Consider the following 19,493-nt stretch of genomic DNA (forward strand, 5'->3'; position numbering starts at 1 on the left):
GAATGCCTGAAAGGTAGACAGAGGAAACACGCACAGTCTGTTGTCACAGAAGGCAGGAATGATGGAGAGTGTTTATACTAAGTCAAACAATTGAAAAATGAACACTGGGCTGGGCGCAGTGGCTGACACCTGTAATCCCAGCACTTTGGGAGGCCAAGGCAGGTGGATGACTTGAGATCAGAAGTTTGAGACCAGCCTGGCCAACATGGTGAAGCCCTGTCTCTACTAAACATACAAAAATTAACCGGGCGTGGTGGCCAGCACGTGATGCCAGCTACTCAGGAGGCTGAGACAGGAGAATCGCTTCAATCTGGGAGACGGAGGTTGCAGTGAGCCAAAATCACCCCACTGCACACCAGCCTGGGTGACAAAGTTAGACTCTACCTCAAAAAGTTAAAATAAATAAAATTTTAAAAATGAACATCATATATCAGACAGGAAAAAGCCAGTAAGACAGAAGAACTCACACCCTCGGGATCCCAAGACAAGATACTTCCATGGGACGGATGTAATGAACAGTGTTAAAAGATTTCTGGTGCAGCGCTTCTCAAAGTGTGATGTACACATAAATGACCTGGGGGTCATATTAAAATGCAGATTTTGGCTACACAGGTCTTGGGTAGGACCTGAGACCTGGCTTTTCTCAGAAGACCCCAGGTGATGCCCATGCTGCACAGCCCACAGACCACATGTTGAGTAACAAGGTTCTGCTGTGGTTCCCAAACTTTTCCGAGCACAGAATTATCTGGAAAACTTCTGTATTAGTCCATACAGCTATACATACTGCTATAAAGAATACTGCTACAAAGAATGCCCAAGACTGGGTAATTTATAAAGGAAAGAAGTTTAATTGACTCACAGTTCAGCATGGCTGGGGAAGCCTCGGAAAACTTACAATCATGGCAGAAGGCAAAGGGGGAAGCAAGGCACTTTCCTCACAAGGAGGCAGGAAGAAGTGCTGAGCGAAGAGGCAAGATCCCCTTATAAAACCATCACATCTTGTGAGAACTCACTATCATGAGAACAGCATGGGGGAAGCTGCCTCCATAATTCAATTACCTCCACCTGGTCTCTCCCTTGAAAGGTGGGGATTATGGGAATTACAATTCAAGATGAGATCAACTTCTTAAAGATTAGTGGTCCCCTAGCCCTACAGATTCTAAATTGAGTAGGCGTGGGGTAGGGCCTGATAACATGCATTTCTTAACAACCTCCCAAGTGATGGTGACAGTGACGCTGCAGATCCCCAGGCCACACTTTTGAGATGCACAGCACAACTATTTGTGGCCCTGGCAGAGACAACCAGGGAGACTATTTAGGCTTCTTTTTTTTTTTTTTTTTTTTTTTTTTTTTTTTTTGAGACGGAGTCTCGCTCTGTCGCCCAGGCTGGAGTGCAGTGGTGCAATCTCGGCTCACTGCAAGCTCCGCCTCCCGGGTTCACGCCATTCTCCTGCCTCAGCCTCCCGAGTAGCTGGGACTACAGGCGCCCGCCACTGCGCCCGGCTAATTTTTTGTATTTTTAGTAGAGATGGGGTTTCACCGTGGTCTCGATCTCCTGACCTCGTGATCCGCCCACCTCGGCCTCCCAAAGTGCTGGGATTACAGGCGTGAGCCACCGCGCCCGGCCTAGGCTTCTAAACCTACTGCAAACCGGAAGTCTTGCTATATACCACCACTGCAGTCACAGTCCATTACAGGAGCCCATTCCTTTTATAGTCCCTCCCTGGCTCCTGGCTCATATGGCCAGAAGTGTGAGCAACGACCTACACTCATTATCCATCACCTCCATGGTTACTTTATCAGAACCAAAGACTCATTCTTAATTGGCTTATTCTCCCCAAGACTTACTCTCAAGCAGTAGGTCCTACTTAGGAAAAGTCTCAAAGCTTCATCTTGCTTAGGGATGTCCTTTCATAGTATTAAAACAAGCAGCTACTGCTGAATTCTACTTTCTTTTTAACTAAGCGATGATATTTCACAATGGTCACATTTCCCCCAGAGTGAAACAACTCGAGAGGAAAAAAAAAAACTATAAAATAAGAGGGAAATCCTATTTAAGGGGAACTCAATTCACCTATATATTCATGAAGCAGACAAATGCACATAAAGGCATCTTAACGTGAAAAATAAACATACAGTCCTTGCCCTCAAGCCAGGCGACAGAAAAGCTACCAACAACCAGGCTGAAACAAGACAAATGCCATCTGAAAAAACAGCTGACATTTGTTTCTATCAAAGCCATCCAGCAGATACCTCAATATCTTTCCACAGAATGTGTGCTCTTTACTAACAACCGACACACAAAGGAGGACATCTCCAGCAGAGGTGACTAGGAAAGGCTTCCTGGATGGAGTAATTTAGTGTTGGAGTCAGACCAATGAGCCGCCTTTTCACGGGTGGAGGTCCCAGATGGCCATCCCTTTAACAAAAATCAATTAACATGTAAATTATGTACTGACAAATACAACGTTTGATGGGCCCGCTGCAGTGGCTAAAGCCTGTAATCCCAACATTTTGAGAAGCTGAGGCAGGAGGCCTGCTTGAACTCAGGAGTTTTAGACCAGACTGGTCAACACGAGACCCCATCACTATAAAAATTAAAATGAATCTCAGCTACTCAGGAGGCTGAGGAAGCAGGGTCACTTGGGTGCAGGGGACTAAGGTTGCAGTGAGCTACGATCACACCACTGCACTCCAGCCTGGACGACAAAGCAAGACCCCCATCTCTACGAAAAATTTAAAAATTAGCTGGGCATAGTAGTGCGAGCCTGTGGTCCCAGCTACTCCGGAGGCTGAGGCGGGAGGATCGCTTGCGCCCAGGAGGCCGAGGTTGCAGTGAGCCGTGATAGCACCACTGCACTCCAGCCTGGGCGACAGACTGAGAGCCTCACCTGTAAAAAATAATTTTAAAAAAGGTTCCATCTAGTGTTTTCCGTGGTGTGACTAAGAAAAGTATCTAGAAATAAAGCACAGTCAGTACCTGCTCTCAAAAAATGGCTGCCAATCTAGTTTGGAGACAGAAAAATATACCCGACTGAGAACACAGAGGAGCCTATTTTCGGAAGAGGGGCGTCTTTGGAGACGCAAAATCCTCTCTGCGGGACGCTGACGGGCAGTCGGTAAAGGACTTCCAAGCACTGGTCAGTGGCAATCGGGCGCTGGGGCTTTGCCAAGGCCCGGAGGCGGCGCGCCAGGCCGGGCAATGCGGGAAGCGGGGCAGGCCCAAGTGGCCCTACTGCTGCCGTCCCTACTGATCCCTGCGCATCCGCCACAGAGCAGGGAACGGCAGAAAGGAGGAAGGAGGGGGAGTTCCGTAAATCAGGCCCTCAGGGGCTCCCAGGCCCGCACCCCTCTCAAGCCCCGGGGACCACCGCGGAGCCGCTGCTCCGGGCCGTGCGGCTCGAGGCGAACCTTCCTCAGAGCCGCCGGGCCCTCCTATCCCGAGCCGTATCTCTAGCTCTGGCCTGAGGTGGCCGGCGACTGCGTGCGCAAACACAGGATCCGCACCCCACTCCCCCCGACTGCGGCTCCGCGACCGTGCTCAGAGTCTCCGGAACAGACCGGACTCAAGGCGGACCAGGCAAGCGGAAGTGTGCCGCTTCCTTCCGGCCAGCGCCGCACGAGACGGGGCGGGGAACCGCGGCAGGAGGCGGGGCCTCGTGTTGACGAACAGCTCCCGGGGCCTATGGGCGCGGCGGCAGCCGCCCGGCCTCTCCGGCGCGCCCCCTCCCCGGGGCTGTCGACGCCCCCCAGCCCCTCATTTCCACAAAGCTCCGCGGCGGTTCTGCCCTCCTTGTACCCGTGGCGCGCTGCGGCCCGTGGCGCGGCCCCGTTCCCGCCTAGCCCCGTCGGCCTCGTTCCCCTCCCGGAGCCGCGCGTGAGGACGGCTGAGGCCGCAGGTCTGTGGCGGCGCGCGGGGACGCGCGGGCGAGGGTCTCCCGAGAGGGCGGGCGGGCGCCGGCGGAACCCACGGCTACAGCCCCGAGCCCCTGGGGCCGCCCCTCCCCGCCGCGTGGCGCAGTCGGGGGGCGCGGCCGCGGCGTCGGGGCGTCGGGAGGGGCGGAGCGCGGGAGTGTCTGCCGCGACGCGGGCCGGGCTGGGCTCCGGAAGGACCAAGTTTGCGGAGCGGCTTCTGCTCGTCGTCCGTGCGGCGAGGCAGGGCCTGGGCTGCGATCCCGGCCGCCGCTCGCGGTCTTGGGAGAGCTGGGGCGCGTGCCCGAACTTCCCGGCTGCCCCTGTCCTGGGAGACCTACCTGATGGGGACGCCAGGTGTGCAGGGGCGTGGCGCGTAGGTAAGCGGACCCGGTGCCTGCCTCGTCCAGGGGATGCTCACTGGAGCGCTAGGCTTTTTTATTTTTATTTTTTAGAGACAGGGGTCTCGCTGTCTCGCCCAGGCTGGAGTGCAGTGGCGCTCTCACGGCTCACTGAAACCTCGAACTCTTGGGCTCAAGCGATTCTCCCACCTCAGCCTCTGGAGTAGCTGGGACCACAGGCATGCACCACCGCACCCGGCTATTTTATTTTATAGATAGGGTCTCGCTCTGTTGCCCAGGCTGGCCTCAAACTCTTGGTCTGAAGTCATCCTCCTGCCTCAACCTCCCAAAGCGCTGGGATTACATGAGCCGCCTCGCCCGGCCAGCGCTAGTCGTCCTTATTAATAAAGAATCGCTTCTGGTCCCTTTTCAGTTGTTTACGATGGCATTCCTTTTGATCTGATGGAGGAACTTTTTTTCATAGTTCATGGGACTGTTGCAGTGCCTGACATATATTTGCTACTTAAATATGTGTTGGATTTCTGCCTTAACATATTAGAATATATGAATTGTTTAAAAAAGTCCTCTCCCTCTTAGGGAGGACTCTAGGATGAGGTCACATGGGGGATAAGCCCATCTGTGGCTGTAGGACTTTGTTAAACACTCCTCTTCTCCCTCTCTGTTCCAGATTCTCCATTTCCAGTGCTTGAAAGCACAGTACTTAAATCTGGCTTCCTGCTTTTTTTTTTTTTTTTTGGTATGAATGAATACATGAATTGTATAATGTTAGTTGGTTTGTTCTGTAGAGCAAGTTACCCTTAGGAATTAATAAACTGTGGAAACAATCATGTCAGGCTACTAGTCACATTTAAGAAATAATTAGTAAGAGGCTGTTCATTATTCAGAGGAGTGAAGCAAGATGTTCTGGAGGACTGGAACCCGCTTACTCACTGCCACCACTCCCCCGCCTCCCACTTGCTGCTGCCAAACCAGGCTCCTGCTCCCCCCCCCCCCATTACTCCCACCGACGCTCCCTGGGATAGCAGCTGCCCTGATTGGCACACCCCCGCAGTCATCACCACTGAGGCATATTCCTGAAGCTGCCAGTGTGAATTGTTTTATAGAACACTGGTGTTAAAATTCAGGTACCTGAGACAAAACAATATTTTAATTCTTCAAAATCCGGTTGTCAACACATTTACTATGGAGTATCTCCCACGTGGCCACTTCTGTGGGAGGTACTGAAGACCTACTACCGCCTATGGAAGTAGAAAATAATATACAACTGTGTAATTACGTGACGCATTGCGTGGTAACTGCTATGGCTCAGGGAGGGAGAAGATCAGCCGGAACTGGAATGTCCCAAGATGTTCTGGAAGAAAAGCAGTGGCTCGTTTGTGTTGCTTACCTGTATTCCTGACGCCTGGAAGGGCCTGCTGTAGAGCACATGCTTCATGAATAAATATGATTGAGTTGAATAAATATTTGAATTGTGTTTTGAGTGTAGCTTTGAAGGCCAGCAACGATTTAGATGGCAAGATCGAGGGCAGGCTGGGCACAATGGCTCATTCATGTAATCCTAGCACTTTGGGAGGCCAAGGCGGGGAGGATGGCATGAGGCCAGGAGTTCAGTACCAGCCTGGGCAAGATAGGGAGACCCCATCTGTACAAAAAATAATTAGCCAGGTGTAGTAGCACATGCCTGTAGTCCAGATACTCGGGAGGCTGAGGTGGATCACCTGAGCCTGTGGAAGTAGAGGCTACAGTGAGCCGTGACGGTGCCGCTGCACTCCAGCCTGAGTGACAGTGAGACCCTGTCTTGGGGGGAAGAAAAAAAAAAGGAGGGCATGCTAATAGAGGGAAAATGGCATAAGTAAAGGCATTTCAGCATGGATGAGCACGGGGTGTGTTGGGGAGAAGGCACTGACGTTGATGGCCTGTTTATTGCTATCTAGGAGTGATTGGGAGAACAATGCATGTAAGTCTGACATCATGATGTCCATCCGGCAAAGAAGAGAAATAAGAGCCACAGAAGTTTCTGAAGACTTTCCAGCCCAAGAAGAAAATGTGAAGTTGGAAAATAAATTGCCATCTGGTAGGTGATTTAAACTAAAGCAGCAATTTGGGTTGCTTTTATTTCTGCATATTAAAATGTCACTCTCCAATAGGATAAAAATTTGGTGGGACCTAACAATTGAAACTTGTTCTAGTACCCTGATATTCTAATTGCAATTTGATTAGATTGATTTTACAGTTACGATTTGACAAAAGATGAAAGAGCTTTGATTAGAAGTGTTTCTCAGCTGTCTGTTCATTAACTTGCGGGTTCTTCCAATCTCATCCTTTGACTCTCTAGAGTAATGGTCCCCCACCCACACCCCAGATTTTAGTCTCTCTCTAATTTTTCTGGTTGTGTATACTATTTACACCAGGCAACCTTACCTTGGGTGAGTTTCCATTAAGGTAGTCAAAGGTGGATCAACATTTTTTAAAAATTCTTTATAATTAGTCAAATTGCTGAAGTTTTCTTTTGCTTTTTTTTTTTTTCTTTTATTGGTGGGAAAAGTAATCAGAACTTGGTCAGTTGTTTGTATAATGGTAAAGACTTGCTAAGTGATGCATCAGATAGCATTAATTACCAACTTCTTGCTTCCTGAGTAGCTTTTGTAACTAAAGCATGGTCAGGATTTTAAAAGTTAACATGAAAATCTTCATACCCATTAACCATTTTGGATATCTGACAGAATTTACATTATTTACAGCCATGTTAATTCTTTTTTTTTTTTTTTTTTTTCACAACAATAAGCATTTATTCCTTTTTTTTTTTTTTTTTTTTTTTATTGATCATTCTTGGGTGTTTCTCGCAGAGGGGGATTTGGTAGGGTTACAGGACAATAGTGGAGGGAAGGTCAGCAGATAAGCAAGTGAACAAAGTTCTCTGGTTTCCCTAGGCAGAGGACCCTGCGGCCTTCCGCAGTGTTTGTGTCCCTGGGTACTTGAGATTAGGGAGTGGTGATGGCTCTTAACGAGCATGCTGCCTTCAAGCATCTGTTTAACAAAGCACATCTTGCACCGCCCTTAATCCATTCAACCCTGAGTGGATACAGCACATGTTTCAGAGAGCACAGGGTTGGGGGTAGGGTCACAGATCAACAGGATCCCAAGGCAGAAGAATTTTTTCTTAGTACAGAACAAAATGAAAAGTCTCCCATGTCTACCTCTTTCTACACAGACACGGCAACCATCCGATTTCTCAATCTTTTCCCCCCCTTTCCCCCCTTTCCATTCCACAAAACCGCCATTGTCATCATGACCCGTTCTCAATGAGCTGTTGGGTACACCTCCAAGCCGGGGTGGTGGCCGGGCAGAGGGGCTCCTCACCTCCCAGTAGGGGCGGCCGGGCAGAGGTGCCCCTCACCTCCCGGACGGGGTGGCTGGCCGGGCAGGGGGCTGACCCCCCCCCACCTCCCTCCTGGTCCGGGCGGTACAGCCATGTTAATTCTTACCAGCCAGGCTAGTAAAGCAATTCAGGGAAACAGTTTAACAAAAGTAATCTGTAATGGGAGGTCATGACACCTGGCTCAGCCATTAGCGAGTGATTAACACGTTTTGGATAATAGTACTTTCTGAACACCTTAAACAATGCAAAGAAAGAGAAATATACTCCCATCCTGAAACTAACACCAATGGCACTGTCTTGCTGTCTTAATGTCGTATTCTGCACATGTATACCCATAAGCATTCGTATACAGTTTTGCGAAATTGGGATCCACGTGCTGTTTTGTAGCTTGCTATTTTTCTATTATGTTATGAACATGTCATAAGCCAGTTAACGTATTTTTGAAATATCATCTATGTAAAGTATTTTTATAGCTGCCACTGTAGAAGTGAAAGGTTTTCTTACCATTTGCTAATACAGACAGAACTGTGATCAATTTCGTTGTGGCCATATGTTTGTTTAAAACTTTATTTCCTTGGGGCATGTCTTAGTCCATTTCTGTTGCTATAAAGGAATACTTGAGGATAGGTGATTTATAAAGAAAAGAGGTTTCTTTGCCTCAGGGTTCTGCAGACTGTATGAGAAGCATGGCACCAGCATCTGCCTCTAGTGAGACCTCAGGAAGCTTCCAGTCGTGGCGGAAGACTTAGGGGAGCCAGTGTGTAGAGATCACATGACCAGAGTAGAAGCAATTTCCAGGGAACACAGGATGTCAGGCTCTTTTTTAACCAACCAGCTCCCCAAGGACTAACAGAATGAAAACTCAGTACTGCTAGAATCTCACCAAGCCATTTATGAAGGCTCTGGTTCCATCACCACACCACCTCCCATTAGGCCCCACCTCCAACATTGGGAATCATATTTCATCATGAGATTTGGAGGGGCCGAATAGTCAAACCATAGCAGGGTACATGCCTAGATTTGGAATTACTGGCCAAATGGGATGCTCATTTTGGTGGCTTTTACTCACTGCTGCCATGTTGCATTCCAGAGAGGCACCAATTTATTCTAGCAGCAGTGTTTGAAGATGTCTATTTTTTATACCCTTACCAAAACAGAGTATTAGCATTTTGAAAGCTGTCAAATTGGCCAAGATTTTTAAAAGTATAACTCACAGTTTTGATTTGCATTTCTTTAACATTAATGAATTTAAACATCTTCAGTCTGTTATTATTATTGGCCACTTTTTTCTATTGTACATTGCCTGTTCATGTCCTTAATCTTTTTCCTACTGCAGTATTCATCTTGACAGGACAATAAATTGTCCTGAAATAAAATAAATTGTCCTGAAAGTATTCATCTTATGTTAAGGATATTTAAGCTTTCTTATATGTGCTATCCATATTTTGCCTAGTTTATATGTCCTTTAACTTGAGTTATGTTGGATTATTTATTCTGTGGGTTTTTCCCCCCGGAGCATTCCTGTAAAACCTGTGGATTTAAAAAAAAAGTTTTAGGTAATCGGCCAGGTGCAGTGGCTCATGCCTGTAATCCCAGCACTTTAGGATCCCAGCTTGGGTGGGTGAATCACTTGAGGTCAGGAGTTCAAGACCAGCCTGGCCAACATGGTGAAACCCTGTATCTACTAAAAATACAAAAATTAGCCAGGCATGGTGGCGTGTGCCTGTAGTCCCAGCTACTCAGGAGGCTGAGGTGAGAGAATTGCTTGAACCTAGGAGGCAGAGGTTGCAGTGAACCAAGATTGCACTACTGTATTCCATCTTCGGCAACAGAGCAAGATCCTGTCTCAAAAAACAAAAATTATTTTTTAGGTAATCAAGTTTTTAAAATAGCTTTTAAAGAGTAAGCCACCAATTGTACCTAGATTATCTAAAAGATCGATTACGTCCTAGACACGTAACACATTTAGTCATCCATTTAACAGACTTCATAGTTAAATTATGGTTGTTAAACTGTGCCGGACAGAGGCCCTCAGTATTAAACATGAATAAGATAATGTATTTGTCTTCAAGAAGCTCACGTTGTAGTTGGCAGAATGGACACATGGACAGTTAGATACGGGGTAAAAGTTGTAATAGAATGAAAACAGGTCTGTGGAATCAGAAAGGACCCTCCGCTGGAGACAGGAAAAGCTTTCCCAGTGACAGGCAGCTAGAGTTAGCTTACTTGATAATCTGAAGTAGAACTATTACATTCTGATTTTTTTACTGACTTAGTTATTTATCTGTTCCATTTTTCCAAAAGGTTGTACCAGTAGAAGATTATGGAAGATTTTGTCATTGACAATTGGTGGAACCATTGCCCTTTGCATTGGACTTCTTACATCTGTCTACCTTGCCACGTTACATGAAAATGATTTATGGTTTTCTAATATTAAGGTATGGAGTTTCTTTGACCATTGTATGATTCACTCAGTGGGGTCTCCAGTAGTAAGCCATGTGGATGAATGACCAAGGCAACACAGTTTTGCCATAAAGAATCCAATCTCTAGAAAGGTTGGACTATAGAGTTAAATAACTTTTGTGTTTATTATTTTAAAATAACATATTAGAATCTTTTTTTAAATTTTCATTTATTTATTTATTTATTTTTGAGATGGCGTCTCACTCTGTCACCCAGGCTGGAGTGCGGTGGCGCAATCTTGGCTCACTACAACCTCTGCCTCGCAGGTTTAGGCGATTCTTCTGGCTTAGCCTCCCGAGTAGCTGGGACTATAGGTGCGTGCCACCACACCCAGCTAATTTTTGTATTTTTACTAGAGACGGGGTTTCAGCATATTGACCAGGCTGATCTCGAACTCCTGACCTTGTGATCTGCCTGTCTCAGCCTCCCAAAGTGCTGGGATTACAGGCGTGAGCCACTGCGTCCAGCCAGAATCTTTATTTTTCATTTTAATTTTTTGAGATAGGGTATTGCTCTGTCACCCAGGCTAGAATGCAGTGGTGCAAACATGGGTCACTGCAGCCTCAACCTCCTGGGCTCAAGTGAGTATCCTGCCTAAGCTTCTTGTGTCACTGGGACCCCAGGCATGCACCACCTCGCCAAGCTAAATTTGATTTTTTTGTAGAGACAGGGTCTCACTTTGTTGCCCATGCTGGTCTCGAACTCCTGGGCTCAAGCGATCCTACTGCCCTGGTCTTCCAAAATATGAGAATGAGCCATAGCACCCAGCCCAGAATTTTTATAATCAAGTGAGTTTTTTCTTTTTCATTAACTTATTCCATTTATTTAGCAGTTATTCTAAATTAGTATTTTTCAAGTTATAGATTGTGAAATTAGTGCAGTAGGTCATGAGTAACATTTTTCTTAATGAAATCAAAAAGAAAGAGAATACTATCACATCTAGTAGGGTTGAGGATTGTTTTGTGAAACTTTTAATTTTATATATATATATATATATATATATATATATATGCACAAACTGGGTCACAGTATACAAGGTACTTCCTTTTTTTTCTTGTTGACTACAACAGGAAAAAAAAAAAAAACAAAAGGAAATAAAAAAGCCACTGCTTTAAATCATGGGGTCTAAATGTGGCTCCACAGAGGGTCCTCAGCATGTTCACGACTATGTAATACTCTGTGCAAGTGGTTTTGCAGGGCGTAGGGCGATGGGGAAGCCATGATGTTTCCAGGGAAAGGAACTGTAATTTTAATCAGATTTTCAGGAGGGTTAGCCGGGCGTCACGCCTGTAATCCCAGCACTTTGGGAGGTCAAGGCGGGTGGATCACTTGAAGTCAGGAGTTCAAGACCAGCCTGGCCAACATGGTGGAACCCTATCTCTACTAAAAATACAAAAATTAGCCGGGCATGGTGACACACACCTGTAATCTCCGTTACTCAGGAGGCTGAGGCACAAGAATCACTTGAACTCGGGAGGAAGAGGTTGCAGTGAGCCGAGATCCCACCACTGCACTCCAGCCTGGGCAACAGAGCGATACTCCTTCTCAAAAAAAAAAGAAAAAAGTTGAGGGGGTGGTCTGTGACTCTTTAAACACGTTTCCTTGTTTTCTTTCTCTCTCTCTTTTTCAACATTTCTAGAACTCCTCTTGGCATTGTTTTCAGAACTCGTATATAACTTACATGTGGAAATTTGCATCCAAATATACCTTACATTTTAATCTAATATGTCATGATCTTTAACCTAAACTGTGGTGTCTAATGACTAGTTGCTTGTAAAGATAAACAAACACCTTCAAAGCCAAAGATGTGTATCTATAAGAATGTTCAAAAGAAGTGACTGATGAAGGATCTGAAGACATTTTCCGAAGAAAGTTTTCCAAAACATTTTGAGCTTTGATTCTCTCACTGAAATGAGCCTCCAAAGGATATTACTTTGATGACAAATCTAATTTATAAGAATGACCTCTAGTGTGTTTATTTTTAAAACTTGCTGTGTTACTTTATGGGTACAGTATATATATCTTTATACAAATTATCATAGTACCAAAGAAGAATAATTCTTTTTTTTTTTTTAATTATTATTATACTTTAAGTTTTAGGGTACATGTGCACAATGTGCAGGTTAGTTACATATGTATACATGTGCCATGCTGGTGTGCTGCACCCACTAACTCGTCATCTAGCATTAGGTATATCTCCCAATGCTATCCCTCCCCCCTCTCCCCACCCCACAACAGTCCCCAGAGTGTGATGTTCCCCTCAAAGAAGAATAATTCTTATCTTTCAGTGACAGTAGGTAGTTCTTCTTGTCAGAAGAATTTTACTCGTTTATATATCTTTTTTTGGGAGGAGCGGGGGCCGGCAGGGTCTTTCTCTGTCCCCAGGCTGGAGTGCAATGGCACAATTACAGCTCGCTGCAGCCCCAACCTCTGGGCTGAATTGAAGCATTACTCTCACCTTAGCCTCCCGAGTAGCTGGGACCACAGGTGCACGTCACTGTTCCCAGCTAATTATTTAATTTTTTGTAGAGATGGGCCTACTATGTTGCCCAGGCTGTTCTCAAACTCCTGGACTCAAGCAATCCTCCTGCGTTGGCCTCCCAAAATGTTGGGATTACAGGTGTGAGCCGCTATGCCTGCCTATCTCTTTAAAATGGAGTGCTGGCAGGGCATGGTGGATCACTTGAGGTCAGGAGTTTGAGACCAGCCTGGCCAACATGGTGAAACCCCGTCTCTACTAAAAATACAAAAGAAGAGGGCCGGGCGCAGTGGCTCACACCTTTAATCCCCGCACTTTGGGAGGCTGAGGCGGGCGGATCACGAGGTTAGGAAATTGAGACCATCCTGGCTAACACGGTGAAACCCCATCTGTACTAAAAATACAAAAAAATTAGCCGGGCGTGGTGGCGGGCACCTGTAGTCCCAGCTACTCGGGAGGCTGAGGCAAGAGAATGGCGTGAACCCGGGAGGCGGAGCTTGCAATGAGCCGAGATCGCGCCACTGCACTCCAGCCTGGGTGACAGAGTGAGACTCTGTCTCCAAAAAAAAAAAAAAAAAGAACAAAAGAAATTAGCCAGGCATGGTGGCACACGCCTGTATTTCCAGCTACTCAGGAGGCTGAGGCAGGAGAATTGCTTGAACCCAGGAGGCAGAGGTTGCAGTGAGCTGAGATCATGCCACTGCACTCCAGCCTGGGTGACAAAGTGAGATTTCATCTCAAGAAAAAAAAAAAAAAAAGTGCTTATAAAGCGATTCCCTAGAATTAAACCATGTAGTGCATATATATTAACATAAGTATTTTGAAAAAAGGCTGAAATATCTGTGTGAGCAGATAGCCCAAATTGAATGCTAACAACCCTATAGCAAGGAGACATGTTGAAAGAGATCATATAACTTAATTATAAACTATTAAGTGTAGCTCTTTAATTTAAAACTTGTAACCAGCCTTCCTAGTTTCCTTAAATAAATACACCCCATCATCAAGAAACTTGAACACCCTTGGTTTTTCTCTCTTTACTTTCACTGGGTTAAGGAAGTTCTAGTTTTACCTAGTATTTACTGAGCACCTGTTCTGTGGGTAACATTGAGTTCAACACTGCAGAGAACATGGAAGGAATAACAAAGATTTCTGAATTTACCAGCAGATTTTCCAGTATAGTAAGTGAATTGAGTAAATATATATTAAGCACCTACAGTATGCCAGCAGGCACTGTGCTTAGTGGTAGCAGTATCACTGAATAAGATAAGGCCGTGCCCCCAAGGAACTTACACTCTTGAGAAGGATACAGGTCAGTATCCAGACAATTACAGGACATCCCAACTCAGTGCTAGGATGGGGTGAGATAGAGAGCACTGTGGGAGCACATAGGAGTGGAAGCCTGACCTCATTTTGGAAGATCAGGGAGGCTTTTCTAGAGGAAATGATGGTTAAGTAGACCTGAAGGATGAGTAAGAGTTAACCAGGCAAGTTGGGGAGGAAAGATGAGTGTCCTAGAAGAGGGACAAGTGCAGGAAATTCAAGACGCAAGAGAGCCTGGTGTGTGAAGCGTTGGCAGTAGTTCAGCCTGGCTAGAGAGTAGAAGGGGAGAAGGGATGTACTGGGAATGGTAAACAGAGGCCAGATAATAAAGGGTCTGTCTTCTCTGTCTCAAAGATAGAACTCTCTCTGAATGTATTATAGTAGTGAACCCTATTTTTAGTGAGGCAGCGATGTCATCGTATTGGCGTTTCAGAAAGTTGCCTTAGGCTGTGATGTGGAAAATGGATTTGGGGAGAGCAAAACTAAAGTCAGGAAACTGCTAAGGTAATCCAATTCAGTGGATTCAGTAATATTTAAATATTGCATTCAAATATTAAGTGAGTATCTTCTGTATGCCAGACACTTTTCTAGGCCCTGGGAATAAAGCATTGAATACGACATAGAACTTAATTATGATGAAAAGGGGAAAAATCAGAAAGAAAATGAAAATGAATCCTACGGTGAAAGTCACACGGGATGATGAGATAGTCACTAGAAGGCTACTTGGAATTGGGAAGTAAAGCCAACCACTTTGAGAACATGTAAACCAAAACCTACATGATATTATAGAAGGAACCAGCCAAGCTAAGATCTGCGAGAACATTCTAGGCAGAGGAAACAGCAAGCCAAAAGTCTCTAAGGTAGGAATGAACTTGGCAAATCCAGGATCAGAGAGAAGGTGCATGGGGCCAGAGCTTTATGAGTGATGAGGAGAAGGTAGAAGAGAGGAGAAGAACAGATCACTTAGGGCTTTGAGGCTGCATAAGAGTTGCAGAGACGTGAACAGAGTCAGAGCTTTTTAGGAAGTGGACTTGGAAGGATGTCTTGATTCATTGTGTGGAAGTCTGTTGAGAGGGAACAGTTGAGAGGCTGTCGGTCCAAGCTGCTTGCTCTCCTTAGCAGCGGGGTGGATGGATGGACATGCCATCTACTGTGACAATGAGCACCGGAAGGAGCAGAGCTGGAGGATCAGTGAGTTCTGACACCAGCTACCCGCCGTTAGGCCAAACCCCACAGGATGAGGGCACAGCTCTCTACAAAAATGCCTTCATTTCACACACCAGTGGCATGTTTGGGGCCCCCCCCCAGGCAACCCTCACTTCTGACCAGCTGGCTACAAATTCTGAGGTTCCCACCACCCGCTCAGGTTCAATAATTCACTAGAACAACTCACAGAATTCAGGGAAGTGCTATATTATGACTACAGATTTATTATAGCAAAAGATTACAAATCAGAACCAGCCAAAGGGAGTGACACATGCAGCCAAGTCTTCGAGGGTCCCATTGGAAGCTTTCATTATCTTTTCCCCATGGAGTCAGGCCTGTTACCCTCCTGGCACATCAGTGTGTTACACTATGTGGAGCCAACCAAAGAAGCTCTTCTGAGTACTGGTGTCTAGTTTTTATTGAGGTTTAGTTATGTAGGCATGATTGATTGGATTATTGCCCACAAGGCTGGGCTCAATCTCCAGCCCTTTTCTGCTCCTTAGAAGTTGGGCTGCTAGCGCATGGCTCAAAGCCCTGACTCTCAGGCCACATGGTTGAGTGTTCTGGCATGGCCAGCCCCAATCCTGAGTCATCTCCTTAGCACAAATTAGGAGCTCACCCTGTCACCTGCTAGCACAGGCTTTCAGATGAGGTCTGAAGAACCTACCATGAATAACAAAGACACTCTCATCACTCAGAAGTTCCAAGGATTTAGAGGCTATCTCCCAGGAACTGGGGGCAAAGAGCAGCCAGATTCTTTATTCTTAGAGGGTAGAGTTTTGATATGGTTTGGCTGTGTCCCCACCCAAATCTCATCTTTAATTGTAGTTCCCATAATTCCCACATGTTGTGGGAGGGACCCAGTGGGAGGTAATTGAATCATGGGGGCGGGCCTTTCCTGTGCTGTTCTCATGATAGTGTCACGAGATCTGATGGCTTTATTTATTTTAATTTTTTTCTGAGATGGAGTCTCGCTCTGTCGTCCAGACTGGAGTGCAGTGGCACGATCTCGGCTCACTGCAGCCTCCGCCTCCTGAGTTCAAGTAATTCTCCTGCCTCAGCCCCCTGAGTAGCTGAGGTTACAGGTGCGTGCCACCACACCTGGCTAATTTTTGTATTTTTAGTAGAGATGGGATTTCACCATGTTGGTCAGGCTGATCTTGAACTCCTGACCTTGTGATCTGCCCACCTTGGCCTCCCAAAGTGCTGGAATTACAGGTGTGAGCTACCACGCCTGGCCAGATCTGATGGTTTTATAGAGGGGAGTTCACCGTCACACACTGTCTGCCTGCCGCCATGTAAGACTTGACTTTGCTCCTCATTCACTTTCTGCCATGATTGTGATACCTCTCCAGCCTTGTGGAACTGTGACTCCATTAAACCTCTTTCCTTTATAAATTACCCAGTCTTGGGTACGTCTTTATTAGAAGCATGAGGAATGGACTAATACAAGGTTACCTCCCTGTAACCAGGGACAGAGGTCAGCCAGATTTCTTTCTTGCACAGGAGGAAAGGCAGGGAACAATGAGCTCAGGTTTGACTATGTTGTGAGGCACTTTTAAAGCAGTCCACCTAGAAATACAGAATAAAGGAAGCTAGACTTACGGGGCTGAAGGCAGGAGTTCCGTCTGTGTTGGAAATGGGCATTTTCATCTTACCATCTTGTAGATGTGTGGGTGAGATTGTTTCAGGAGCGTGTAAAATGAGAAAGGAAAGAGAACCTGGGCCAGTTTGTGTCTGTGCCTCAGATACCATCTGGGAAGCTATAAAACAGGCGCTTTTCCCCACCCACCACCCTTGTCCTCTGAAACTTACAATTGAGCTCAGAGTCGTATTCCATTTTTTTTCCTCTTTGTTCAAGCAGTAGTCCATAGCACACATTTTGGGTTGTCTCCTATATCACAAGAAGAATCCTCCAATGTTAGAACCATTTCTCAAACCTGTTAATACCTCTGCATAGGCATTTGGTTTTGTGTTTTGCTTAGATTCTCTAGCTCGGCATTGTCCAATAGGACTATAATGAAGGAAATGTTCAGTGTATGCACTGTCTAGTACAGTGGCCACATGTGGCTGTTGAACACTTGAAATGGGGTAGTACAACTCAGGAACTAAATTTTTTTTTTAATTAATCTGATTTAATTTTTAAATATGTACATATTTTCTGTCAATAAACAATTAGAAATTATAAATATCAGTGAAGAAAGACCTTATTTGGCCAAAGAAAAGCTCATTTTTGGAGTGTATATTCCTTTATAAATCTCCTGTAATTTATACCATTTCTATATTGGGGAATTATTTGAGAAGAGTAAATCTGTTTGCCTTTCCTGTTTTGGGGTTATAACTTTTTCTCATCAAAATTGGTAGGTTAGTGTTTAACGAAAATACTTTGATTTTATTTTTGAATACTTTGAAGTAGTTGTAATTATTCAGAGAGTAAAAGTATTGGTTATGTAATAGACAAGTCATACACTGAATTTATGCATTCGAAATGATTTTTTAAATGTTTGTTGTATTGTTTGTATATGAAAAGTGGGAACCCTGAAATAGCAACTGGAAAGTTGAAGGAAAAGATACTGGTTTCATATAGTAGTATAAAAGATATATCTAGTATCCTTTCTCAGCATTTTTTAAAATTTTAAGTTATTTTTCTATTGTCTTCATTGTATTATATTTCCCTTGCTGGGAAATTGAAAGTATTCAAGATTTTTTAAAATACCCTTTATTGAATGTCTGTTACATGCTTGGAACTATTTGGGGGCATTTTAATACATATTGTATTTATTTGTACCTTTTTTTTTTTTTTTTTGAGACAGAGTCTCGCTGTGTCGCCCAGGCTGGAGTGCAGTGGCGCGATCTCGGCTCCCTGCAAGCTCCACCTCCCGGGTTCGCGCCATTCTCCTGCCTCAGCCTCCCGAGTAACTGGGACTACAGGCGCCCGCTGCCACGCCCGGCTAATTTTTTGTATTTTTTAGTAGAGACGGGGTTTCACAGTGTTAGCCAGGATGGTCTGGGTCTCCTGACCTCGTGATCCACCCGCCTCGGCCTCCCAAAGTGCAGGGATTACAGGCATGAGCCACCGTGCCCGGCCTATTTGTACCTATTTTTTGAGACAGGTTCTCACTCTGTCACTCAGGCTGGAGTGCAGTGGTGCAATCAAGGTCACTGCAACCTTGAACTCCTGGGCTCAAGCAGTCCACCAACCTCAGCCTCCCAAGTGGTGCCAGCTAATTTTTTCATTTTTTGTAGAGACAGAGTCTCACTTTGTTGTACAGGCTGTTCTTGAACTCTTGGCCTCAAGCAAGCCTCCCACCTGGGCCTCCCAAAGTTCTGGGATTATAGACATGAGCCACAATGCCCGACCTACATATTCTGTTTAAGCTGCCTATCTTCAGAGCCCAAACACTAACTCTAAATTGTCCTTTCAATGCAACCTACTTTTTTACTGCCCTTTATTGTAAACAAAAAGTAAAAGGCACTCCATTTTTTTTTTTTTTTTTTTTTTTTTTTTTTTTGAGACGGAGCCTTGCTGTGTCACCCAGGCTGGAGTGCAGTGGCACAATTTTGGCTCACTGCAACCTCCGCGTCCCGGGTTCACACGGTTCTCCTGCCTCAGCCTCCCGAGTAACTGGGATTACAGGCAGGCACCACCAAGCCCGGCTAATTTTTGTATTTTTAGTGGAGATGGGGTTTCACCATCTTGGCCAGGATGGTCTCGATCTCTTGACCTCATGATCCGCCCGCCTCAGCCTCCCAAAGTGCTGGGATTACAGGCATGAACCACCACACCCAGCTAGTAAAAGCCTGTTTTCTTACTTGGTGTTCTGCCCTTATGGTGCCTGGCACGTCATCAGTGCTAAGTAGCTTCCAGTCTTCTGCAATAGAGTCAGCTGCTGGGGCTGAGGGGTATGGGGTAGGCAGAGGAAAAGGGGAGGCACTGGCTGCTGTGAAGAATCTGGGTGGGAACTAGAACCAAAGGACGTGACTTGCAGAGCTTGCCTTCAAGGATACGATATGGTTAGTCCTGGCAGGTACAGGAGCCAGTGGATGCATTTTAAGTGATTTTTGTTTAGTAGTTTTGTTTTTTGTTGTTGTTGTTGAGATGGAGTCTCACTCTGTCGCCCAGGCTGGGGTACAGTAGTGTAGTCTTGGCTCACTGCAACCTTTGCCTCCCGAGTTCAAGCGATTCTCCTGCCTCAGCCTCCTGAGTAGAGTAGCTGGGATTACAGGTGCGCACCACCGTGCCCAGCTAATTTTTGTATTTTTTAGTAGAGACGAGGTTTTGCCGTGTTGGTCAGGCTGTTCTCAAACTCCTGACCTCATGTGTTACGCCCGTCTCTGCCTCCCAAAGTGCTGGGATTACAAGCATGAGCCA

The 19,493-nt window shown here is 45.7% G+C and overlaps 1 protein-coding gene across 3 annotated transcripts in view; it reads left to right on the forward strand.

Annotated features, from left to right (window-relative positions):
* Positions 1-3,639: 3,639 nt before the first annotated feature.
* Positions 3,640-19,493, forward strand: part of DPY19L3 (dpy-19 like C-mannosyltransferase 3) — an 81,026-nt gene continuing 65,172 nt past the window's right edge. Inside the window, exons 1-3 of one of the 3 annotated variants that reach the window (XM_004060447.5) lie at positions 3,640-3,899; positions 6,209-6,348; positions 9,958-10,091. In XM_004060447.5, the coding sequence (XP_004060495.2) occupies positions 6,246-6,348; positions 9,958-10,091 (237 nt within the window). In that variant the 5' untranslated portion in view covers positions 3,640-3,899; positions 6,209-6,245. Of the gene's footprint in view, positions 3,900-4,055; positions 4,293-6,208; positions 6,349-9,957; positions 10,092-19,493 lie in introns of those variants that run through there. The other 2 variants (XM_063701207.1, XM_055368884.2) reach the window with 2 other exon arrangements.

The sequence above is a fragment of the Gorilla gorilla genome, chromosome 20 (genome assembly GCF_029281585.2).
Source record: "Gorilla gorilla gorilla isolate KB3781 chromosome 20, NHGRI_mGorGor1-v2.1_pri, whole genome shotgun sequence".
Lineage (NCBI taxonomy): Eukaryota > Metazoa > Chordata > Mammalia > Primates > Hominidae > Gorilla > Gorilla gorilla.